A 26,692-nucleotide genomic window follows, 5' to 3' on the forward strand; every position below is an offset into this window, starting at 1 on the left:
ATATATATATATATTGTAAAATAATTTGTGGTTATAACATTACTCAATAGAACTACCACTAACATCACACAACACAAATTTGAATGAGCACATTAGTTTTAATGGCTCGGCCAGTTAAAGTAATTAGACTTTGGTACATTTAACGAAGCCACCATAATAAGCAAAGCCAATAATTGGACAAATTAAACCTTTTTCCCTTTTATCTATTCTATTAGGTCATTTACAATCCCCCTAGACCATGAAAATAGGCAAATACCTCCTTATGGCTTGCTTTGTTGTTAACATATAACAAAATATTTTGATTTACAACCTTGCTTCTTGTTGTTATTGCCATTGTAACACATATAACCCAATAACAACCATACAAACTCAACGTTATCCCCACCTTCGTCTAATATATCAGACTATTAGTGATAGTCTCTTGAGTTTTGTGACTCTGTCACGCACTTTTTTGTAACATGTGTGTACAGCCTAATCCATAACTGCCATGCAAACTTAATTTCATCCCCGTCTTCATCCAATATATCACTGACAACCCCTCATGAGTGTGTCGTGCACCTTTTCGTAACTCGTGTGTAGCCCAACCCACAACATCCTAATCTAATATATTATAGAAAGTCTCCAACGAGTGCGTCACATGCATTTTTGCTTGTTTCAGAGTCCAAATTAAAGAATTAATAATTTGACAATTATAGAGTTTTTTCTTAAATAACAAAAACATCGATAGACATTTATAATATCTTATTTGGATAAAAAATAAATATTTTTGTTCAGAAATTAATGATGTGTGTTTAGTTTTAAGGGGGAAAAAAGTATTTAAGTATTAGATTAAGAATTCTCATATATTATAAGACATGCAAAAATTAACATATTTTATCTAAAATATGAAAATCTTTTGATTTTTTCCATCCCTGCATATCCCTCAATAAATAAAGGAGAAAAAATGTAATTTAAACGCAGTAAAATTTGCGACCCTCTAAAAAAATAATATATGTGACAAATTGGGCCGGCTTTTCTCTTCCCAACAAGAAAAAAAAAAAAGGGCTTATAATAAAATAAAATAAAAAAGAAAAAAAAAGTGTTGGCTTTGGAGCCTAAAGAATGAGGCCCAAAATCTGTTATTAGTTTCAGGTTTCAAACTTTTAAGGCAAAAATGGCCCAATACCATCAATTTTGGAAATAATTTGCCCAGAAACACTGTTTCTAAACTATATAGCAATGTACCACTTTTTCTGGTACTCGAGCTTAATCCACTGTCGCCCCATATTCAAGGAGCCCTATAGTGGCGTTTTTAAGCCCTATAGTGACGTTTTCGGGCCCTATAGCGGCGTTTTCCTGCAAATTTTTTTTATAAGTCCCATAACAGGTTCAAGGGGCCCTATAGTGGCGTTTTTAAGCTCTATAGGGACGTTTTTGGGCCCTATAGCGGCGTTTTCCTGCAAAATTTTTTTATAAGTCCCCATAACAGGTTCAAGGGGCACTATAGTGGCGTTTTTAAGCCCTATAGTGACGTTTTCGGGCCCTATAGCGGCGTTTTTTTTTTGAGAAGATGTTTGACCAATGAAAAGATGGTACTCAAGCTCACCAAGCTCGAGTACCAGAAAAGTAGTACATTGCTATATAGTTCAGAAACAGTGTTTCTGGGCAAATTATTTCCAAAATTGATGGTATTGGGCCATTTTTGCCCAGGTTTCAATCCACATTTTCTTTCAAACCCAACCGACCTGTTATTGAGCTCCAAAAACCCGAATCCAAATTTAAAAACCCACTTTTAACCGCCATCCCCACTCCTCCCCAAACAACCACAGCCGCCGCCTCCGTCACCGATCGGTAAGTCTCTCTCTCTCCCTCTCTCTCTCTCTCTAAATTCCTGAAAGTTTGTATTTTAGATTTGGAAAATAATGGTTGTAAAAATTTTCAATAATATTGAAATTATTATGAGATTTTGTTTTCTGTTGTGATCAATTGGATATGGTGTTAGTTGGATTGTTGTGAAATTGATGTTGGTATTGTGTATTTTATACTCTGTTAGAGGCTGGTATTGTGGATTTTCTCTTCATTATGTTATATTTGTGAGATTAGGTATGTGGATTTTTTTTGAACACAGCCAAACACTGGAATTTTTTTTTTCTTGAAAATGTTTTCAGTTGAAAATATTTTCCGGCAGAAAACATTTTACGTCCAAACAAATTTTACCCTTTATAGAGATTGAGCTGCTTCTGCCACTCCTTTCTTTTCATGTTATTTTCCTTGATGAGTTTCAATTATGTTCCCTTTGTTTTTGTCTCACTCTCCAAAACTCTAATTTTTGGCTTTGAGCTTAGCAGTTAGCTCACACGCCTATTTGCCAAGAGACAGAGCTGACACCTTTTGATGTTTTCAACAGAGACGTCTAGTGTTCAAATCTCCCTTCCTCATTATAACCATCGGATTATAGAAAAAAGTTAGCTCACACGCAATTTTGATTTGCTGGAAGCTCCAAACCTTCAGTGATGGGCAAGTCACGTTCACTGTAAGACTATCAATATCATTTTGGCAACCCCGTTAATATGATTATTTTTTTTAAACCTTTGTGATTCAATTCATTTCTGCTTCATCGCTCTATATCTATATGATTTAATAATTTTAATCATGAAAAACTATGCAGACCAGAATCAATGTCTAAAGCAGACCTTAAATTTGAGAAGAAACACCAGTTTTATACAAGTAAGTTTGGATGTTTTCTCTGAATTGTTCAAGTTTGAAAATTTGGACTGTTGGTCCTACAAAGCAAATCCTGAATGCTCAGTCAATTGTTAATTGTTGAATAATAGCATTTCTAGAACATATTTTTCACCATGATGTTTTTCCAGTGTTAAATCTTGTGCAGTAGTCATTTGTTACCTTTTTTGGTTGTGGAATCTTTTTGGCCTCATTTGTTTTGATTTAGGAGTATTTATTGCTGATTTTTTTTTCTGCAATAATATATTGCTCAGTCAATTGTTAATAGTTGAATCATTTTTGGTCTCATAAGGATTGATTATCATTAGATTTTTTTTTTCTTATATATATAAAAGATTGTCGTTAGATTTTTCATTCTAGCATTAATTGTCCACTTTTGTGTGTTACCTATCAAAAAAAAATTGTCTACTTTTGTGTGTCTCAATTGTCAAAATCTTAATGCTCTTTTAATATATTCTCTTTGTATTGTTTGTCGAAATTTATGAATATCTAAAATTCTTCCCTTTTCTTTATTTTTTCTACTATTTATCTTCTTTATTTTTTAATTTTTTTTGGGTGAAATATGCGGAGGTTAGAGATACTGTTGCCGCTTTGAGTGCCCAAAAGGCTATTGAGAAGGTGAGATTCTTAAATGAAATTTCTTGTTGTTTATTGTTATATTGTTGCCACTAATAGTTTAGTAGAGTTTTGACACTTGGATTTGCAATAATCAAGATTGTGTCTTTGATGGAGGAACTTCATCATATTGATTAATGGTCTATTTATAATTTTTGGGAAAAAAGAGTTAATTTTTGTTGCTATTGGTGTGTGGTTTGAACTGTGCTTACATACTTATAGGCTGTTTGGTTATTGCATTATTGAGTTTGCTGTTAGGAGTTGTAGCATCATCTGTCCTGTTTTTGTCAGTGGCAAAAAAGTTCCAGTCAGGACCTGCCTGCATCGCAAAATTGTAAAGACTGTCTTCCTTTTGATGGACTGAATTTTTGTGATAAAGGTCTAGCTCCATTACACATTTTGTTTGCCCATCTATTTCTGGATTGTTTTAATTTAGGTAAAACCATAGGTCCAAACTTTTAGAGTTGAGACATTACTCCTTAAAGGGGTGTTTGCACATTTAAGTTAAAATAGTATCGGAGTTTCCATAGGGGTTTAAAGCGATTTGGCATATATTTTTGGTACTTGTCAAATAAATTTTACAATATTAACAAAATGCTTTTTTTTTTTTTTTTTTTTAAATGCAAGGATGTGGACAAATGTTAATCAGGTGGTATGCAGGATCCACAAATACATTTTGAGGCTGGTAGCATGGTCCAATTCTAGTCTATAATGGGGATGGGAAGTTAAGGGTGTAGCATTAAAAAAAATGACACATGATGCAATATATAGGTGACTTAGCCTATTTGTTCAACGTATATGTAAATGTGAGTATCTTCATTCAATCAACCTCTAGGATACAAGATACAACATTGAGTCATTTATTTGCTGCTTATTTTTGGTTTTTTTTTTTTTTTTTTTTTTTTTTGGGGGGGGGGGGGGGGGCGCAAATGTCACCACCAAGGGTGACTGGCCCAGTGATGGAGGTTTACTCCCATGTGGTTCGATTGGGATCATTGTCTTGAGTTTGAGGGCATGTTGTTGGTTCGGGCAAGATACTCACTGGCTTATGCTGCTTAGATCCCAATGGGGTTGTTGTCAGGGCCGTCAAGCTATGACTGAAGAACCTTCATGAGGGAGTGTCTATGGCCCCCTTACTGTTTCAGCTTTAGTGTTGGTTCCTTAGTGGATGGGTGCCACTATGGTAAGGCTCATGTAGGATCTTTCACAAACTAGTTCCTCCTACCCTTTTTTACATAGCAAAAAGGAAGTGACAAATGTCAAAGGATGACAATTGAACAGAATCTTGAACCTTCATCTCTAAAATGTCAAAAAAGAAAAGTTAATGTAAAGCCTGGATCAAATATTTTTGGAGCACAAACTATATTGCAGCAAAATTATGATATGGGGATTACAGATATGATAAACTGATCGATTGATAAAAAGAACCCATGGTGGTCCACAAAATCTTAGCAAAGCCTTGTAAACCTCAATATTTTCTCATTCCATTCTTCTTGAGTTTATAGTCTATATTAAGGACTTTGCGTGGAGGCATGGTTTTAATCTCCAAATCAAGGAAACTCTACAAAGAACACTCTTTTATTTAATATAGACCAATTTCTTTTGGGATAATGTCAGGACTCTGTTGTGTATTAAAATTGTTTATCTTTATTTAATTAGAAAAGAAAAGAAAAGAAAAAATCTAAGGTGATGTCTTTCTTTTGTTTTGTTTAAACCTTTTAAACTAATATGTTGTGGCAAATTGTTTGATTGCACTTGTGAAATTTATTTATGAATAATATTTTCTCATTCCATTCTTCTTGAGTTTATAGTCTATATTAAGGACTTTGCGTGGAGGCATGGTTTTAATCTCCAAATCAAGGAAACTCTACAAAGAACACTCTTTTATTTAATATAGACCAATTTCTTTTGGGATAATGTCAGGACTCTGTTGTGTATTAAAATTGTTTATCTTTATTTAATTAGAAAAGAAAAGAAAAGAAAAAATCTAAGGTGATGTCTTTCTTTTGTTTTGTTTAAACCTTTTAAACTAATATGTTGTGGCAAATTGTTTGATTGCACTTGTGAAATTTATTTATGAATAATATTCAAGCTCTATAGTACCTTAAATATCTAATGTATGTTCTTTCAGAAGAAGAAACTTTGAAGCCGACAGAAGAAATTGAAAGCATATGATCTATCTTCCCTCTCAGAGTTCCTTCCTGAGTTGAAGACCCTATGGCAACCAAGTCCTGCTGCTCAGTTCAAGCTGAATTGTAAATCTATGCAAAAGTTAATGTGAGTATTTGAATTCCTGTTGCAAGCTTTGGATTTCCTTTGCATTGCGTTATTTGTCTCATGTAATACTGGGTTCATTGTCATCAGCTTGAAGGAAAGAAAACAGTTGAGTACAGTTCTTAACCATCCTGCTTTCCAGTTGGATTTCCTGGCTGCCATTCTTCAACACCTACATGGCACACAACCAGTTACAGATGAGAAACCAAAGAAAAAGAACAAAAATGGAGGGAAGAAGAAAAAAGCAAAGAAATGTAAGGCTTCAGATGGACCTCAATCTATGGTTATGTGATTTGAAAGATAAGTTTTTATCAATCTGCTTCTATGAGCCATATTTGTTTATATCTGATCCTCTAATGCCTACATTTTGAATACGAGATATATTCACCTGGTTAACAAGTCTATCTGGGTTTGTTTGTTTTCTGTTTCCTAGAGATGCTCTTTAGTCTGATCAGTAAAATTATTTTTCCTTTTTCGATCAGAGAGAGAGAGAGAGAGAGAGAGAGAATGTTGAAGACTCTAGTTATTGTGGCCTTCTCTGTATTTTCATTTTCATTGATTTATGGGAAATTTGGTGCTGAAAAGGATTTTCTTTCAATTTAATGTACCTATCTATACATCTTAAAATCTAGCTGATCAATGATTGCCTGAAAGACCCAAGCTAGAAAATTTTCAAGTTTTCAACCGATATAAATATAGGGTTGATTTAAGTCTTTTCAGACAAAGATACTTGGAAACAGGATGGTGAAAATGATGTCAATGACTCTTTTTCCCCTACAAATTCATCTAGAAAGATGGAGATTCTATATTCAATTAACGCAATCTAAGTTTGGGACGTACAAGCTATTTATGAAGTCGAGTTGCTTGGAGTTTAAAACTAAAAAATTTAGGTCTTTACCATATGTCATTCTATATATATATATATATATATATATATATATATATATTTTTGATGAACAAAAGCGGGGTGGGGGCGACTACGGTGACTCACCCCCTGGGTGTGACCATAGGGGCATTTCTGCTAGAGAATGTTGGATTGAGCCATAGTTACTGTGGTTGGAGGTGATCGCAGACCTCACCTTAACCCCACAAGAAAGCTAGAAGCTTAGGCTAGTTGCAGGCAAAAATCTCATAATTCACCCATTAGCAATCAAATATGGAACCTAGTGCTCCTGTGTTCACACCAAGACTGCTAGGTCACCTCTCTCGGTGGTCTATCATTCTATATATTGGCTTTTGGACAAATAGTCGAATTGTATATACTTTAACCAAAAAAGAAAAGAATTGAGTCATATATACATATTACTTACTACTTAGTAACATTTTTTCAGCTTTATAAAGAAAAAGAATCTGCATGCACATTTTCTGTATTTGAGAACCATAATATATTTATTATTCGTACTCTGTCTGGAGTATATAACCGAAAAAATGAAAATGCTTTGCAATGGCTGTTATTATCTTCTTGTACATCAATACTTGCTGTTCATTCATATAGCTGATAATGTGCATGCAATGTTCTAAATACTCCATGCTAGGTCCACTTAAGATAGAGGTTATTTCTCCACCGATTACAGCAACTATCTCAATCGGCCAAAAAATGCAAAAGTATTGCACTAACTTTGTCAATTGGATATCCAATCAACAATTATAATTTATCTTATAATATATATAGGGTTTGTTCGGGATCCGCTTATTTTGCTGAAAGTGAAAACTTTTTGTTAAAAGCACTGTAGATAAATGTAAAAATTAGCTGAAATAGTATAGTAGTACTTATGAATAATATAAAAAAGTGCAGTGAGACCCATGAATAGTAACAAAAAAAAGTTAAATAGTAAAATAAGTTGGCAAAAATAATTTTGTCAAACAAACACAGTTTTTTAAAATCACTTATCAAAAAATAAATATATTTTTGAAGTGTATCTTATAATATTTGCATATTAAGGTCTGTTTGAAATCCGCTTATTTTGGTGAAATTGAAAACTTCTTGTTGAAAGTACTGTAGATAAAGGTAAAAGTTAGTTGAAATAGTATAGTGAGACCTATAAATAATATCAAAAAGTGTAGTGAGACTCATAAATAATAACAAAAATAAGCTGAATAGTAAAATAAACTGGTTTATTTTTTGCTATTATTTATGGGTCCCATTGTACTTTTTGAAACTATTCGTGGGTTTCACTGTACTATTTCAGATAACTTTTATTATTATTTACAGTACTTTAAACAAAAAATTTTTAATTTCAACAAAATAAACGGATTTCAAACAGAATAACTGTTTTACTTTCACTACCAAATGCCCTTTGACATATATTATATGTTGCGGCTTGCACGGGAGAATCCTCTGCTCTATTTATGTTGGGTTTCTTCTTCTTGACCAAAATATTAATTATTTATAAAATGATACCATTTTATAAATTTATTGCAAATCTACCTTATTTTTTAATATAGAATTTTTTTTTTTTTTAATTAACACTAGCTCATGGCACCTGAGTGAATAGTGGCATACTTTTGTGTTTATAAAAAAAAGAAAAAAAAGGGAATCTAGCATTTTTTTTTTTTTTTCAAAAACAGAGTTTTAAAATAATATTATTTTGCAAATTTTGTCTAAATAATAATCTATTTACATTTTTGTGCTGATAAAATTTGATACCACAAAAACTTCTATTCTCTTTCTTGTATTTCCCATTCCACAAATTTTTTTTTTTTAAAAAAATCAAACCCAAGGTGGGCTCAACTGAAAAGATTCTCCTTCATAAAAAAGTTTCCAATTCGGCAATTCCTCGTAGACACCCAATCAAAACGGAAATACACAGTGAAATTCGCTTTCCATTTTTTCCACGAAAAGTATTTTCCTAAACCCTAACCCCAAATTTCCTCTTCTCTTCATGAATCAAAATGTATATCCCACCCAATCGCACCTCAAATTTTCCTTAAACTCCAAAACCCCCAAAGTAATTAAACCCTAGAAAGAATCTATCATCATATTCAGCCATGGATCCAATGGGCCTGAGCCTGGGCCCAATTCCCTCCCCCGACGGCGACGGCGACGGTGGTGGCGGCGTCGATGCCTGGTACGGTAACATCCAGTACCTTCTCAACATCTCCGCCATCGGCTCCATCTGCTGCGTCGTCATCTTCCTCTCCATCAAGCTCCGCAGCGACCACCATCGGATCCCCGGTCCCACCGCCCTCTTCACCAAGCTCCTCGCAGTCTGGCACGCCACGTGTCGCGAGATCGCCCGCCATTGCGGCGCCGACGCCGCTCAGTTCCTCCTGATCGAAGGCGGAAGCTTCGCCGTACTCTCCTCCATCGCTCTCCTCTCGATCTTCCTGATTCTCCCTATCAACCTCTACGCCGGCACCGCTTCTCTGAACGACGACCAGTTCTTCAAAACGACGATCAATCACATCGCCAAAGGCTCTCCTTTGCTCTGGATCCATTTCCTCTTCGTCGTCGTCGTCGTCGTTTTGGTTCATTTCGGTCTCTCCGCGATCGAAGAGAGGTTGAGTTTCACTAGGTTTAGAGACGGGAATGGAAATCTGAGCGATCCGGCTGCGAATTCAACCGCGATTTTCACTATAATGGTGCAAGGAATTCCAAAGCGTCTCAGCGCCGATGATCGAAGCGCTTTACATGAGTATTTCCAGTACAAGTATCCCGGAAAGGTGTACCGCGTTGTTCTTCCGATCGATTTGTGTGCCTTGGATGATTTAGCCACCGAATTGGTTAGGGTTAGGGACAACATTTCTCGTTTGGTTGCTCGAATAGACTCGCGCGAATTCAATGAGATTGAGGTGACTTACGTGAATACAATGTGGAGAAATGTACTGGAAAAGTTGGGATTCACAGATGAAGATAAGTTGAGAAAGTTACAAGAGTCGCGAGCTAAGTTAGAGACCGAATTGGCTGCTTATAAAGAAGGGCGAGCACCGGGTGCTGGTGTTGCCTTTGTTGTGTTCAAGGATGTTTACACGGCGAATAAAGCAGTTCAGGATTTTCGGAACGAGAGGATGAAGCGGTTTGGGAAGTTCTTTTCTATTGTGGAGTTGAGGCTGCAGAGGAATCAATGGAAGGTCGAACGAGCTCCTTTGGCTACAGATATATATTGGAATCATTTGGGTTCGACGAAGCTTCAATTGAGATTGCGGAGAGTGATGGTGAACACTTGCTTGCTGTTGATACTCTTGTTTTTCAGCTCTCCACTTGCTGTGATCAGTGCTGTGAAAGGCGCGGGTCGGATTATAAATGCAGAAGCTATGGATAGTGCGCAGTCATGGTTGGCTTGGGTGCAAAGTTCGAGCTGGCTCGCCAGTCTAATCTTTCAGTTCTTGCCAAATGTGATTATATTTGTGAGCATGTATATAATAATCCCGTCTGTTCTTTCATATCTCTCTAAGTTTGAACGGCATCTTACAGTGTCGGGGGAGCAAAGAGCTGCACTTTTGAAGCTGGTGTGCTTCTTCTTGGTGAATCTGATTCTCCTAAGGGCTTTAGTCGAGTCTTCGTTAGAGAGTGCATTGTTGAGTATGGGAAGGTGTTATTTGGATGGGGAGGATTGTAAGAGGATTGAGCAATACATGAGTGCATCATTCTTGTCAAGATCATGCCTTTCCTCGCTTGCATTTTTGATCACGAGCACGTTTTTGGGTATATCGTTTGATCTATTGGCTCCGATTCCTTGGATTAAAAGGAATATTCAAAAGTTCAGGAAGAATGATATGCTCCAGCTGGTCCCTGAAACTGAAGAATACCCATTAGAGCATCAAGAAATAGATGGTCTTAGGAGACCATTGATACCCGAGAGTATGTATGACAGTCCTAGATTCAATAGTATTGAATCTATCGATATCCCGGGCCAAGATCTTTCTGTATATCCAATCAATAGAACATCGACTGCCCCAAAACAGACATTTGATTTTGCACAGTATTATGCATTCAATTTGACAATATTTGCACTGACCATGATATATTCATCATTTGCTCCACTTGTGGTTCCTGTTGGTGCAGTTTATTTTGGCTATAGGTATGTGGTTGACAAGTATAACTTTCTGTTTGTATATAGAGTCCGGGGTTTTCCTGCCGGAAATGATGGGACGTTAATGGATACTGTATTGAGCATCATGCGATTCTGCGTAGATCTGTACTTGCTCTCGATGCTCTTGTTCTTCTCGGTCCAAGGAGACTCCACTAAGCTGCAAGCTATATTCACACTTGGGTTGTTAGTAATATATAAATTGCTGCCGTCTAATAATGATGGTTTTCACCCAGCTCTTTTGGAAGGCATACAGACTATTGAGAATGTTGTAGATGGGCCAATTGATTATGAGGTCTTTTCTCAGCCTAAGTTCGATTGGGATATATATAATTCATGAGTGGAGCTGTAACTGTAACACATTATTGATCAGTTAGTTGACTTGTGCAGATCCTTCTCTGTTGGCCTTATAGAATTTATTTAAAAAAAAAAAAACTTATTTCTCTGTTGTTCATTTGTAATTGTAAACGTGTTTTATTATATTTATTCATTCTTGTTTACTTTGTATATATGCTGCTAAAGTCTCACATAGTACATTGCAGTCTGTAATGCATGTAATGCAGATTATCTCTGACTTTGTTTTGAAGCCCCCCAATCGGTGAAGGTTTGCTGGAGGTACACAATTCATTGGATTATGCACATTCCTCCAATTCTTTCATTTTTTGCAACCCATTTGATTTGTTTGTTCTTGACTGCTTATGGCAGAGTCATGCTCATTTATAGGGTTCAAGTTCAGTAGTGTGAAATTCATTTTACTTCTTGTAACTAGTGGCTTCATGGAGCTATTTGGGAATTGTTTGAATCTCTAAATTACTGTAGTTTTGATGAATTTAACTACAAATGATTAGTATAATAGATGACTTAGTTTCGAAAATGCCTCAAGCCCTCGCTAATGTCTACCATTGAAGGCAAGGTATCATGAAATTATTCAATCCCTCTATTATATTATACATGTGGTTCTCATGACCAATATAAGTAAGCCCTTATGAGTTTTAGTGACTATGTGGACTGTCTAAAATTAGGAGTGGATAAGAAATAGCTTCTTCTTATTTATGGTAAGACCACATGGCTTCTTCCCATTGTATTGAATAATATCTCCACCCTCTTTTAACTCTTGATCAAGGCCTATCTTAAGCATTTTATTTCTTACCTCTTGTCATTAAAAGTGGGAACCAAAATTTGAGGTGCTCATGTGAAAATAACTCTCAATCTCACTATCCAAAATGATGCATTGAGAAGGGGTCAGATTAGATTTAATGCTTCATTGTTAGTATTTGTTTAGCTCATCATTTACTGAAAAAAAAAAAAAAAAAATAGCAGCACAAAATACATGACCATATATAACAATTATTCTATCAATTATATATATGTATATAGAACAATTATTCTCTCCTATCCAGATTTATCTTGTTAAAACAGGCATGCTTTACAAGCAAAAAAGTGGGGTCAAACCCAAAACATCCAGTAGTCCATGCTGCAAACGTGAGGGTTCATGCAATTCCGCATGACCTGCCTCATGATAGTCACCATGAAAAAGAAACTGTTGTGATGCTCTAAATGAATATTTGAAAAATTATAATTGCATTGGAGAAAGTGTTGAAAATGCAAGGTGAGCTATATTTTGGGAGTTTGATGACAAGTGGGTGCAAATTTACTTGGACCAAATGAAATGTAGGCAAAGATGAGAAATAGAGAAAAATTAGGAGATAAAAGCCAACTGGTCAAGACACATCCTTAACCATTCTTAGCCAAGCAAATGCTCTCTCTCCTACACTTGAGCAGGTTTTACAATCCAATGTGGCTCCACTTATCAGTAATTTCTCACTTGCAACTCTCTCTCTCTCTCTTTTAAACGTGTGGCTAACCATTAAATTAACTGAAAGTTTTTAATTAATTGCCATTTTGATGAAGAAGACTTAAATTGTGAGTCACAAGTAAGTTGTTTCATTTACTTGTGACATTGATTTTCTTCTTCAATTTTGAGGGTCAAGCTCAGGGCAGGAGAGAGTTATGCAATATTGCAATATGCATCATTCAGCAGTGAAAAGCAATCTTGTTGATTCAGGTTCAGAAACAAACAAGCTTGGGTCTAGAGGCAATGACCAGCCCCTCTGCCCTAAGCCCCGTCGGATTGGGCCTGCCATTCCTGAATTTCTCAAACCCCAAAGATGTAGCAAGCACAGGTTTGATTGTTTTTTACACTGGTCCTCTTTTAACTGTTCATTTTTTTTTTCCTTTTACTTTAAAATCAAACATTAATGCTAGCATTATAAAATTGTGCCGAAGATTTGTTAATAGAATGAAAATTAAATCTACTCATCAAAAAAAAAAAAAAAAAGAAAAAAATCTTTTTTCAATAATATCATACAACTTACTGTTATGCCTTGTAATCAGCCAACCAAATATAGAGGGGAGAAGAGATATTCTGAATATAATTTCTGAAAAAGTAAGTACATGTTATGCTGTTGTTATTATTATTTGTCTGCGTTATATTATTCCACTCCAATATTTTCCTTCCTCAAAGAGTTTCAATGTCCAATACAATTTGATCATCTCTTATGGTTTAATGTGAGTGCTTACACAGAATAGTACTGATGGAAGGGATTCTATATGCAATGGGTGCACACCATCTTGTTACCCGGGGTCCCCTCCAGGAAGAACAGATAACCCATTGGTTCACGACGTGCAATTTGTTCATCAAATGGAACTTCTTTCGCCGTTTACACGAACTAAGCTCTCTGATAAATTTGGCTTCACATCTGCCTCTCCAGTATGAGAGCTTCAGAAAATGATGCAGCAGTTTTGAGGAAAGAATATGATTGTCCTTCACTAGGAGCACCACTTTGAGGGGTTTTTTTTTTGTAGCACTATTAGTATGAGTATGCACTTCAAGTCTTAATTTTGGGAATCGGTTTGTAAATATTGTGAGATGAATGCATTCAAATGCATCTTGTACATATTCTGAGAGGGCTATGATCATTTCTTGTATATTCACTAAGTCTATTTCAATTGTAGTCATTGTTAAAGAGTATTTGGTTTCAAGTTTGTTCTGGTAGGAAAATATGTGAGGGCGATGAATATCTCATCAATTTCATTATATACACAAATTACGCAAAACCTAAATCAATAATTTTGTTGAAACCATAAAACACATCTTGCCTGCTAAATAAATCTTCAAAATCAAAATTGCTAAACCTACCCCCTCCAAACGGTTAAAGAAAAAAAAAAATAAAGGAAGAACAATCTAATGAATTTTACTTTTCAAAATATATATAGTCATGTAAACTTTTTATTGGGAGTTATAGTCATTGGTTATAAGTTTGTAATCAAATTTTGTTCTTAATTTAATAAGTGAGACTTATTAATAAGTTTTATGTAAATTTGACGAGTAAATATTTAATTTAAGGAGTACGAACATTTCATTTAGTATACTTTATCTATGCTATATCTGTGTCATACCAGTATTATCATATCATTACTCGTATTTGTGTCCATGCTAACATTTAACAGTATTGTTGGAATATTCTATAATTACCCCGCCAGTTCTGGGTTCTAGTTAAGTACAATGTAAATTTTTTTTTTATTGGGATGAAAAAAAAAAGAAAAAAAAAGACATACATTCCCACAAAACACAAAAACATATATATTCTCTCTCTCAATCTTCACTCAAGTTCCTACGGTTTGAAAGTTGAAACCACCAATCTTCCAATGGCTCTCTGTCTGAGAACATCTTCAAGAAGTATTCTCTATTATCTTAAATCTAAAATGGGTTTGTTGAGCTCTTCTTCGAGTTCTTTAACCCATCAGCATCATCAAAAACCTCCATTTACAGCTCCCACCGCTCAAAATCTAAGAGACCCATTTGCAAATTTCTCTACTAAGGTGAACCTTCTCTCCACTCGCCGTTTTCAATCTACCAAAGTCGAAGAACAATGGGATTCTCTCAATCATGCTCATCATAATCAGGTACACCCTGAATGTGAACTTTTTTTTGTGTGTGTAGCTTTAGATTGACTTTCATTGCCAGTGTAACATTCATATAGGGTTCAAATGATTGAGTTTCTTGTGCTGTTTGGGATCTCTATATTTGATGAATTATAATGTGCTTCATTGGAATTGCGAAGTGCAAATTTGGGGTTTTAAGGCATTTGTTGACAAGGGAAAACAAATGGGGTCCCGTTAAACAGTTCTGTCAAGAGTTAGAGTACTCCTTTCTGAGGTTGGCTTCGGATTACGCCAATAAACTTCATCATCTCCTTTTAAAAAAGAAAAAGAAAAAAAAAAGGTTCAATTATCAGCTCAGCTGCAATGCACTTTGTTTAAAATGAAGAAATGAAGAAATACACATGTAAATAAATCGCTGGTTGCAGGAATTTTGAGTTTCCTAGTAGTTTTGAAAAAAAAAAAAAATTGTGCAACAGAATGTGAAGCTTTCTACATCTTCCTAGAACTTAAACTTTTTTGTTGACATTTGGTGTTATGTTTTGTCATGGATGGCTAAGAAGCAGTTTGGTTGCCCCATGTATGGTCAAGTATGTAAGAGAGATTATACATTACACTTAAAGATGACATTTTTTTACCTACTTAGATTAGTAAATAACTTTTTAATTTTCATTGGTCCATCTCCTATCACTAATGATGTCTTAAGGTTCAAGGAAGCAGTCTTTATGATGAGTACAAGGTGAATTTTCAAGGCTATTACAAATATATATATTACACTAATTTTATTATCAAGTAATTCGGTAAATTAAAAATGTGTTATGAAATGAAAATTTTCATGTGTACTCAGCAAAATTGTGCCATGGCATGAATTTAAAAAATATTAATAATAAAAAAATTGTATTATGATTTCATGTGCATATATTTGAGTATTTCTGGAAGCAAGTTGGAGAAATAATGGCTTCTTATGACCTCCATAATTGTTATACCATTTGAAGGGATGTCATGGAGAGTTTGTTAATCCATTTTTAAGGTGACCATTGTTGGAATGATTACTAAGCAGAGCTGTACGGGCTGTACCACTCTTCAATTAGAAGTGAATAAGCAATTAGAATTTTAGAATGCTGAATATGGGTATAGATAAGAGGCACAAGCATCATCAGAGACTTAACAAGACAGTATGCAGGCCAGCAAAAATTTATTCTGAAATTTCTTCAAAAGTACCCTTGAATCTCTAGACAGAGCATCATGCATTTTTTTCTTCTTCTATTTTTATTCCAAACTACACTTTTTTCTTATATTATCATTATTTTTAAAAATTGTGTGTGTGTCTTTCATACTCATTTGGGTCCCTTTTTGTTGCAGGTCTTAGATTTCCCAGGAGGAAAGGTTGCATTCACCCCTGAGATGAGGTTCATATCTGAATCACCTGTGGAGCGGGTACACTGCTACCGTGTACTTGATGACAATGGGCAGGTGATTATGAGCAGCAAATTTAAACAGGTATTCCACCTTTAATTTTTCCCCTCTCAAGATGAAGTAATTCATTTTTAATTGTAAAAATATATCCAACAAAACAGACCTTTATGGGCTTATAGGTCAGTGAGGAAATTGCTGTAAAAATGTACAGTGACATGGTTACGTTGCAAACCATGGATTCTGTTTTCTATGAAGCACAGAGGCAAGGAAGAATTTCCTTTTATGCAACTGCAATTGGAGAAGAGGCCATTAACATTGCATCAGCAGCAGCACTCACCATTGATGACCTTGTCTTCCCTCAGGTTAGAAGCACATGCATGAAATACATACTCGTGTTACTATTCTTCTAAGCAGTATATAATCACCAAAATTTCCATTCCCATGCCCATGAGTGAGATTGTGAATAATGCAAGAAGAAAATTTGTATGCTGTGCAGTACAGGGAACCGGGGGTTCTGTTATGGCGTGGTTTCTCCCTCCAAGAATTTGCAAACCAATGTTTTGGAAACAAAGATGATTATGGGAAAGGGAGGCAGATGCCTATCCATTATGGGTCTCACAAGCACAATTACTTCACTGTAGCAGCAACAATTGCGTAAGTTATAAACTGTTTATGTCGTAGTGCTTTCATGTATAGGGACAGAGCCAGAATTGCAAGATTGGAGGGGCCAAAGTAAATAGTAATGGTCATAATGAAGTGTGACCAAACATAGGGGAGGCATATACATTCTCTCTCTCTCTCTCTCTCTCTCCTTCAACACACACACAGAAAAAGTGGGAGGGGGGACGCCTTTATATTTTGTGCAAAATTAAGGTCAGAAGTAAGGGCAAAACTATAACTTAGAGAAAGTTTGGGGGCCATGGCCAAACTATCTATGTAACTTCACTCCTGTTCATGTAGAACCTTTTGCACTCTTCATGAAGAAAATGACAGCCACAAATATACCTTCTTTTTTGCAGTACGCAAGTTCCCCATGCAGTGGGTGCTGCATATTCTTTGAAGATGGACAGAAAAAAAGCATGTGTGATCACTTATTTTGGTGATGGCGGCACAAGTGAGGTGAACGTATTGTTACTGTATAACCCAAAAGAGACCTCTCTCCCTCTTAATTTTTTTTATAGGGGAGTTTGGACACAACATATGGAATGAAGCCATTGGACATTTTAGGAAATTATTTTTATTATAGTTTCAGTAACCATTTGGCAATAGTGTAAAAAATGAAAGATACTATAACCCACTACTTATCAAAAAAATAAAATAGATGCTGTAACACATTGCCTTTAAGGGAGAACTCTTAATGCCAAAACATCTCTTCATATCCTTATCTACCATGGCTGGCTGTGACTCCTCAATTCTATGTAATGATTTCAATTCGTTTTCCATGACTTATTCTAGAAAGTAAAAGAATAGACAGTGCTATCAAGGCAATGAAAGACAAATGAATGATTTTATTTTCATTAGCTGTCCAGGGAGCCTTATGAATTCACTGACTCTGGATTGTGGTTGTATATTTTTTGATACTTCAATCATTTTAGGGAGATTTCCATGCTGCTTTGAATTTTGCGGCAGTTATGGAGGTGCCAGTTATATTTTTCTGTCGGAACAACGGTTGGGCTATCAGTACCCCTACTTCAGACCAGTTTCGAAGTACTCTTCCTTCCTTCTCATGTGCATTGTTTTACTTTAAAATTCCTTTTACTGTCTCTTTAAATGGGTATATTAACCTGTTTGTGGTATTGTTTCACTGGCAGGTGACGGTGTTGTTGTTAAAGGCCCTGCTTATGGAGTTCGAAGTATTCGAGTAGATGGTAATGATACTCTAGCCATTTATACTGCAGTTCATGCCGCACGTGAAATGGCAATTAGTGAAAACAGACCAATCTTGATTGAGGTAAATTAGTTATCTATTTTGTCAGTTTTTTGGGCCTTACAGTTTTGATGTTAAAAATAGATGTCTCACATTCTTATGTTCAGTTTGATCTTTTTCGTTAACAGGCCCTAACATATCGTGTGGGACATCACTCCACTTCTGATGATTCCACTAAGTACCGTCCTGTTGATGAGATTGAATGGTGGAGATCAGCACGAGACCCTGTTGCTAGATTTAGAAAATGGATTGAAAGCAATGGTTGGTGGTGCAGTGAGGATGAGTCAGAGCTAAGAACATCTGTGAGGAAGCAGGTAAAACATACAGTATGGTTAAAAAGATATTTAAATAAGATAGACCTATTGAAACTAAAACTATATCTCCATGTGTTAGTTCCTCATGCCTTTTGAAACTAGTAACTTATAGGAAGCAGGAAACACCAGTTTTACAAAAAGGTTATGAATTGGTATTTGGAAGATCAATGCAAAAGTGTTCCGTTGGAGCTTGCAAAGTCAAGTGTTAGATTTACTACTGAATTGATTGGAAAAAAAAGGAAAAAATGAAAAAAGAAAAGAGGACTAGATAAAGGCGAAATCACTTGCTTTCTAGAAGAAAACAAGATGTTCATAATCAAAGTTTGCAATAAAGGTCTCTCTCCTGCAGGCTCTGCTCTCTCACCTTAAAAAACAAAACCAACAAATAAATACCAGAACTTAGAGCACTTTCTAACGCATATAACTTTGTCTTAAATTTATTAAGATTATTGATGGTCTATCACTATGCTTCAGAAAATAAAGGGACATAACTAACATTTATATTTTTAGGATATAGACTAAATACTGCCAATATTATATGATACAACTTCGATCCAATCTGTAAGAACTGCAAATGAGTTATTTCATAAGCCACTAAAGGTCATTTTAAGTTGTTTTAAATACACTATTGGGGCCCGTAGTTAAATTGTATAATACAGGTTTTGCAAGTTTCTAACCAATGACACTTTTCATGCAGATGTTACATGCAATTCAAGTGGCAGAAAAGGCAGATAAACCACCAATAGCCGAGCTTTTTACAGATGTATATAATGTTCCCCCATCAAATCTTTGTGAGCAGGAGAAATTTCTTAAAGAAACCATGAAAAGACACCCACAGGATTACATGCCAGATGTTCCTGTTTAGATGAATCCAAATGTGCATGTATATGCAGCTTAGTTCATTCATGAAAGCTTGAACGTGTTTTCTTGCACCCGATATTCTTTTACTGCTAGGGTAGTGAAAGCATATCAGATGGTTGCCATCTAACTTTAACATGCACCCGGACCTCCATCTTATCAAGAACAAATGCCTTAGTACCTTGCTTTGCTGAATCTTTATCAATCCATGCCAGCTGACATCCGTAATTTTGACATGGATGAAAAACTGATACTTGATTTGCTAAAACTAGAATTGCAAAGTGCTAGTCTAGCATCATTGTGATAAAGAGTTCAACTGAACTACATATCTTAAATTAGCAAGCACGCCACTTTTATAGCCGCATGGAGGTTTTTGCATTATACACAAGGAGGCCACCTGTAACTGCATTAAAATTAAAAAAGAAAAAAAAGAAAAAAAGAAAAAAAAGAAGGGAGATACAAAATTCTGACTCTGAAGTTGAGAGCATTAAACCAAAAGGGTGGACTAGCGACACTGAACAAAACACCCAAAAAAATCATACTTTCACAAACTTTTCATTGGTCCTACCACCGCACATATAATAGGGGCAACTAGGCAATGCTACAAATACAACAATGTTATTATTGATTTTCATATGATCTCACCACTAACACTATTTTGTTATTCACCATTAACGGTTTGTCACCTTAGACATTTGTGAAATTTGTTGTTCCCCTAAAGTCTTATCAATATATGAGAGTATGTAGTCTTTTTGGTGGCTTGTTCAGTGTCTAGAGGGTTAACCAAACCAAGAGTGGAACTAGTGATACCGAACAATGATAAAATCACACTCAGAAAATTTTAGAAGTGTGAGTGTTTGCTAATTCAGCTAGTAAAGTATCTTTACTACAGTAAATGACCCTATGAGGAACATTGTACCTTATCCATCAGGCAATGCCTGTCCACTAGCGAAGACCAAAGCCATCTTGGGAGGTCAATGACCCTACCCATGCAACAGGTCAATGACCCTACCCATGCAACAACTTCCGATGTTGGATAAGGCTAGAGTTGTAAATGAACCAAGTCATTTATAAACAATTTAGATTTGGTTTTAAAAAATAAAACTATTTTATCTTTATTTATTTAGCAAACAAGTCAAGCTCAAGCATAAGTTTGGATTCAACTATTAAATTATTCAAGTTCAAACATAACGATTTGTTTGTGAACAAGCTCGTGTATAAGGTTTAGTTTAAATATATATAATATTTTATCATTATATGGATACATGTATAAAAACATAACTTGATATTGGATTGTGAAAATTATAAATAAGTTTCTAAGATATCAAATTATAATTTAATAATATAAATGTGTAGTAAAAATTATACTTATACATATTTTGTAATGGTACAAGATTGGTAAACATAATTTTTACAAATTCCTAAATGAAAACTATTTTATCTAAGTGATTCAAATAATAAAATTTCTACTATAACTTATTTATGAAATATTAGCACAGAGTTGTGAATGGATAAAAGGATTGATCAACAAAACCCCCCACCACAATTACTAAAATCAATTTGTTATTAAAATATATTTCTCATCGTTGAAACAGTTACTATCTGACACATTCCAAAGAAGGTTACTCAAAAGGCAAATTTGATGATCTTTGTTTCTTGCAAGTAATCCATATAACCATTTACTTAAAGAATAATCATGTAACCTCAACATTGATAGTAGTCACTTGCGGAAGCTGCCTATGGGAAATCGCAGAGAAAAAAGGATCTATTGGATTTTAAGACACAACTCAAATGATTAGAAGGTTCTATTGGATTTTTAAGACAAACACCTCAAATAAATAGAAGAAAAGGGAAAAGAATATCACTAACGTCTACATACACATGTTGAAAATCCCAAATGATGACAAATTGCAAGTTGAAGAAGTAAAAATATTAGGTTTACCGTTTATGTTTTCAGTTTAGTTAGGTGTATACATTTCGGGTAAAGGTACATTTTGCTAGGTGTGTAAACAATAGGGATTATAGGTTTTTAGTGGGGAAAGGAATAGTATGGTTTCGGGGATAAAACAAAGGGGAAAATCTAAGATTTGGGTTGCTATTAGACTATTAGTCAACAATACTGAGAGGACTTTCTAAGAGTTATTTTAAGATTATTTAATGGATGTGTAGTTTTGGGTTTTAGAGTTTTGGATTTTTAGGGTTTAAAGGGTGACAGGGTTTAAGTTGTTGGGAATTTAGACCTGTTTGGATTGAGGAGAGAGGGAGGGAGTAGGGTAAAATTGGCTAAAAATAGACTAATTTTACTCTACTCTACTTCCTCTCTCTCTCTCTCTCTCTCTCTCTCTCTCTCTCTCTCTCTTCCTCAATCCAAACGAACTATTAAGAACAAAAGAAAATTATTCAAAAAAAACTTCTAGGCATCACACCTAGACTTTCTAAGTATCACACCTAAAGTTCCTTGGTATCATAACTCAGAAAATGTTATATCACACAAACCAATAACAAGCTTCATAACTTTCTAAAAATTTGAAAACTTTATTATTCTCCAATATGACTTTATTTTAAACTCCCAAAAACTAGGACTTGGACTCCTTGGGCATTTTTACTAAACCTAAAAAAAATAACTAAACTCAAATGAAACTAAAATAAAAAACCAATGGACCAGCACAACCCATCATGAAATTACAAAATTGCCCCTACCACTTAAAAATAAATAAAACAAGATAAAAACTGAGATTGACCCCTGCCTGCATCAACATATCTTAAATCATTCATTCTTCTAAAATCATCAATGGCTTGTTCAATTTAGAACATTGTCAATTATTTTACCAATCCTATAAACATTAACAAAACTGACAATACAACACTAGTCTCCTCCACATAAAATAGCCGATGTGAACTTCATGGACATTACTAAGATTGCTTAAACTGCCACCTTGTGTGCTTAAGCGTTTTCTTTTGCTCGCTTCATCAGCACTATGAATTCCTGAAAAGCTGTAGCAAGAAAACCTTATGTCAATACTGTGATGGAAGTTAAGTCATACGTTCTATACAAACATAATTCACAATATGGGCATAGAGAAGCTACAAAGAAGAATTAAAAAGGAAATCCACAAAACCAGCTCTTCTCTCATCCATTTAGCCTGTTGGACTCCGGAATTCTTTGAGATTTGCATTAGCCATGACTTACTTTAATACATATCTCAAGGAATGCTCTAATACAAATGATGTGAGCACCTTCCCAATGGGTGAAAATTGATTCTATATGTGCATGTGCGAGAGAGAGAGAGAGAGAGAGAGAGAGAGAGAGAGAGAGGGTGTCCATTACCATTGTCTGAATCATGAGGTCCTGGGGATGCTTCAGGGTGATATTGAAGAGACATGATGTTTTGTGCAGGGTAGGCAAGACCAGCACAGCTTCCATCATTAAGATTGACATGAGTTACTTCCACACCCTCAGGAAGTGATGCAGGGTCAACTGCATAGTTGTGATTCTGCCAATTTATAAATTTATAGTGAAAACACTCCCATGGAAAATATATATATAATTTACAAACGAATTACATTACTTTGACAAACTGTGATTTCTTAGTTTTAAATTACTAATGTATCAGTATTACTGAAAAAAAAAAACCATTCGTCAATGTCATATTTAACTGTTCCTCAGAGAAAAGTTCAAATGTGATTAAGGGAGAGAAAAAGTTAATAGATAAGAGTTAAATAAAATTAACACACCTGGGCACTAATTTCAACATGGCCATTCCGAAGGTTACGAACCGGATGATTTCCACCATGGTGACCAAACTTCATTTTAAAGGTTTTACCTCCTAATGCCTGGCCAAGCAACTGATGACCCATGCATATTCCAAAAACAGGAAGCTTCCCCAGTATTTCCTTCACTGTTTCAACAGCATAAGGAACCGCAGAAGGGTCTCCGGGGCCATTGCTGAAAAGAACCCCATCTGGCTTTATCTTTAGAGTCTCTGAAGCTGGCCATGTTGAAGGGACAACTGTAATCTTACAGCCATAGGATGCCAAGCGTCTAAGTATGTTATGTTTGATCCCAAAATCATATGCAACAACCTTCAGTTCATACAAAAACAACAAAAAATAGTGAGAAAAAATGCCAAATTATTTAGGGATAGTAATTTCAAAAAAACTTAAATAATGCTAACGTGAAAAGTGTTTCCATCTCTCCCATTGGCGTTAAAATCCCACTGTGACTTTGTGTTGTCAGTCCATTCATAAGGGGTCTTGCATGAAACACCACTTATCAAATCAACACCTGCAAATTAAAAGCAAGAAAACTATGGACTTAAAATTTTGGCAGAAAAACTAGGGAATAGGGACTTAAAATTTTAATATTTGGCCAATGACCTTTAGGTCAACTGGCACCTCTTAGTGTTTCCAATGGACATCTATGGAGACATCCAGGTAAAAATCCCCCATCCCCCACTTGAAATGTTAATATTTACAAATCCCTTTAACTAACAGCATCAAATCCTTACCAACAATGTCCCATGAACGGGACAATTCCAATAGTTCCTCATCTGTTTTTGATTCTTCTGTGCTCAAAACACCAATAAGGCTTCCATCTTGCCTTAATCTACGGGTAATAGCACGTGTGTCAACATCATCTGCAGGATAATGGCACAGCATCGAAAGCAGAAGGGAGGTCAGAAGTTACATGGAGAGAATAGCTCAATAATTTAAAATTGCACATGTCAAAAGTATTGGTCTTAAGATAACTCATGCTATATTAAATAACTTACAAATCCCCATGATGTTCCTTTCTGCTAAATAATCACCAAGTGTTTCTGCACATCTCCAATTTGAAGTACTGGAAGCAATTTATAAAAAAATAAATGAGCACAGCTCAACAACAAAGTCGCTAGCATGAAAGTCCAAAGCAGCATTAACAAACTGTACCTGATACTTAAGCTTCTAATGACTAGACCACCAAGGAAGCATTGCATTGATTCTTCATCATCTGACATGAAAGACATTGAAATTAGATTTCAAATAGTATCCAAGACATAAGAGTTTGAAATGATTCAACGTACAAATTTCACCCACCAAAATTTACACCAGTGTTGCCGATATGCGGGTTTGTCATCAGGACAAACTGTCCAGCATAACTAGGGTCTGTAAGAATCTCTTGATACCTGCAGTATACATGTAATACAACCAAAAATCAAATTCCAAGAATGAGCATGCACATTGCACAACTAGTCAACTCATGAACCTTAATAATAAGTTCTCTCACTATTATTAAAAGTGCACCTAGGCATGGTTAAAGCACAAAGTACCAAACGAAAAGCACTCCTTGATCTAAAATAGAAGCATGTTACAAGTGTTAAACATGTACAAGTGTGAACTGGAAGCTCCAAGTGCAAAAAAGTACACCTTTCATTTCCATCATAACATATAATTCATACAATCAAAACCAATCATCAGCATCCAATTAATAATAACACTTGATTAGTTTTAAGCCATCAAGTATAAAATGTTACTGCTCATTCAACTGTGCATATCATGTTCAATACTTCGTGTTTTGTGAATCCCAACTTTTCCATGCAACTTGCTGAACATGCCTAACAGTGGCTGGTTTTCTAATAGATTGACAATATTGTAAAGCAGGTCCCCTTTTTCAGTAGATGAGATTAGGATGAAAGTATATTATCTCAAAGCTTCTTTTCTCTGGCTTGCTCTTTCAAATCCAATTTTGGCCTAGAAATGCTAACATTCTGTTATCTTTATGAAAAAAACATTTCTCAAATCCCAAATCAGCACTGATATGTTGGACAGAACTTGGTCATAATTGGCAATGCAGGTATCTGTCAGCATATTGATGTGCTAGAAACAAGAAAGATATTTGATATAATGTATGAATTAATATATTTCTCATGACTTTCTTCACTAGCTGATTCTTTTTCTTGTTTTTATTTTTTTATTTATAAGTAATTTCCTCACTGACTGATAATGTCTATGATATCACTTTTTACTACATCACACCCTTGTAAACAACGTGCAAATGTGGAAGCATCTACATCACTAACAACTATATTACTGTAAATTTAGCGAGAAAATGCAAGTTCCTTGACTTAGTTGTACTTCCAGATAAAATAAATTAGTTTCAAAGGTGTACAGTTATTTGTGTAAGTTAAACCATACCCACAACTAAAATTGATGAAACACCATCAATAACAATAGAAAAGTTTCTTCTAGCTAATGGAAAAAGGCCACCCTATTTTTGTATCAACAGTCCAAGCCAATGCAAGGGTGCCCAGTGGATAGTTGAGAATACAACATGAAATATGCAGGGACAAACAAACTCTCACAAGTTAATAACACTGGATTAGCCTATGTGGCACGCTTAACAAATCTTAAGAAATGAAAATTTTAAAACTGCTTATCCAGGTATAAAGAATTCATAGACCAGCTCACCCTGTCAAAGACGTATTGAATACCACTTCACCAACTTGTGTTCCCAAAGCACCAAATGACTTAGCCCTCCAGATTGAACCATCTTCAAGCACAAGTCTAGCATCCGAAGTTTTCCAAGGTCTTTCTGCCACACCTAAAGCAATAAAGATTGCATCAACTTTCAAGTACCATAACTATATGTATATAGATTACAATATGAGTAATGATGGCTATAGTGATAGAGCATTCACATCAGTTCAGCTAAAACAACATAAGCCCCCAAATTTGGCCAATAAACCCAAAAAAAAAAAAACACCCCCATCAGCTCATTTATTCATTATACAAAATAAGATTTTGCTATAGTGTGCCCGTTCAAATCAAGAAAATTTGACATTTTAACAAAATAGGAGTATAGAATAGATAATCAGGTGTGGGCTTTTTGCAAAGTGGATAGCTAATACAGAAAAAAAGTAGGTTCTTATTCTAAAATAGATAGTAATTTTTACATAAGCTTTCCGGCTATACTACCATTTTTGGTCTCCCAATTATGTGTTAAGTGTTCAATTTCGTCCCTCAACGATCGATACCCTCAATTTAGTCTTCAAAAAACGGTTCAATTTCACCACTGCCACCAAAATTAACAGCCCAAAAATCAAACAAATCATGCTTCCTTTGAACTCTTTGGTCTTTTATCAATAACAATCAAATTAGAACCACAGCTTTAATCACTCAATTTGTAAACCGATTTCACTAACTTATTTCAGTAACACCATAGACTGAATTGACACAATCAAAAGTTCAGAAACAAAATATATATATATATAGTATTGTTTAAATTTCCTAATGCATGAAGCAAAATTAGCGAACATAAAACACACAGGAATGATAGAGCTGAAGGAATCACATACCTGTGGAGGCACGGTCGGAGGAGAGAGAGACAGAGCATCTAACGGTGAAAGCCCTAAGAATGGAAGAAGGATTGGAAAGAGGCTTTGATGAAGTAAAGCAGGTGAGTGGGTTTGTCACAGCCAATTCCATTGCTTTGCTTACCATTTTCCAAGTCTCACAGACACAGAACGCGGCAGTTAGACTTTTTTGAGTTTAGGTTTTGTGAGCTTTTTTTTTTATAAAGTGTAGTTTCTTTGGGGGAGAGGCTCCCCTCCTTTTCA

General features: G+C 35.2%; 4 protein-coding genes and 1 pseudogene across 4 annotated transcripts; 4 read left to right on the forward strand and 1 right to left on the reverse strand.

The window, feature by feature from the left end:
- The first annotated feature begins 1,669 nt into the window (after window positions 1–1,669).
- Window positions 1,670–6,208, forward strand: LOC126689580 (uncharacterized; annotated as a pseudogene).
- Window positions 6,209–8,285: 2,077 nt separating this feature from the next.
- On the forward strand, window positions 8,286–11,088 carry LOC126690524 (CSC1-like protein At4g35870). Its single transcript, XM_050385715.1, has one exon. It carries the CDS (start codon window positions 8,599–8,601, stop codon window positions 10,978–10,980), a length of 2,382 nt encoding a protein of 793 aa, XP_050241672.1. The 5' UTR covers window positions 8,286–8,598; the 3' UTR covers window positions 10,981–11,088.
- Window positions 11,089–11,281: 193 nt separating this feature from the next.
- Window positions 11,282–13,671, forward strand: LOC126690525 (uncharacterized). Its single transcript, XM_050385716.1, has 3 exons — window positions 11,282–12,823; window positions 13,035–13,086; window positions 13,225–13,671. Exons 1-3 carry the CDS (start codon window positions 12,651–12,653, stop codon window positions 13,414–13,416), a joined length of 417 nt encoding a protein of 138 aa, XP_050241673.1. The 5' UTR covers window positions 11,282–12,650; the 3' UTR covers window positions 13,417–13,671.
- A 573-nt stretch (window positions 13,672–14,244) lies between these two features.
- On the forward strand, window positions 14,245–19,333 carry LOC126690526 (2-oxoisovalerate dehydrogenase subunit alpha 2, mitochondrial-like). The gene is made up of 9 exons (XM_050385717.1): window positions 14,245–14,606; window positions 15,945–16,082; window positions 16,178–16,360; window positions 16,495–16,652; window positions 17,018–17,117; window positions 17,594–17,705; window positions 17,810–17,949; window positions 18,054–18,239; window positions 18,937–19,333. The coding sequence occupies exons 1-9, from the start codon at window positions 14,349–14,351 to the stop codon at window positions 19,102–19,104; spliced, it is 1,443 nt and encodes a 480-aa protein (XP_050241674.1). The 5' UTR covers window positions 14,245–14,348; the 3' UTR covers window positions 19,105–19,333.
- Window positions 19,334–21,845: 2,512 nt separating this feature from the next.
- Window positions 21,846–26,672, reverse strand: LOC126690527 (carbamoyl-phosphate synthase small chain, chloroplastic). Its single transcript, XM_050385718.1, has 10 exons — window positions 26,432–26,672; window positions 25,545–25,677; window positions 24,174–24,262; window positions 24,027–24,087; window positions 23,870–23,937; window positions 23,606–23,734; window positions 23,273–23,382; window positions 22,833–23,180; window positions 22,426–22,591; window positions 21,846–22,091 (listed from the first exon to the last, which is right to left on the reverse strand). The coding sequence occupies exons 1-10, from the start codon at window positions 26,574–26,576 to the stop codon at window positions 22,042–22,044; spliced, it is 1,299 nt and encodes a 432-aa protein (XP_050241675.1). The 5' UTR covers window positions 26,577–26,672; the 3' UTR covers window positions 21,846–22,041.
- Window positions 26,673–26,692: the final 20 nt, after the last annotated feature.

The sequence above is a fragment of the Quercus robur genome, chromosome 6 (assembly GCF_932294415.1).
Source record: "Quercus robur chromosome 6, dhQueRobu3.1, whole genome shotgun sequence".
NCBI classification, from domain to species: domain Eukaryota; kingdom Viridiplantae; phylum Streptophyta; class Magnoliopsida; order Fagales; family Fagaceae; genus Quercus; species Quercus robur.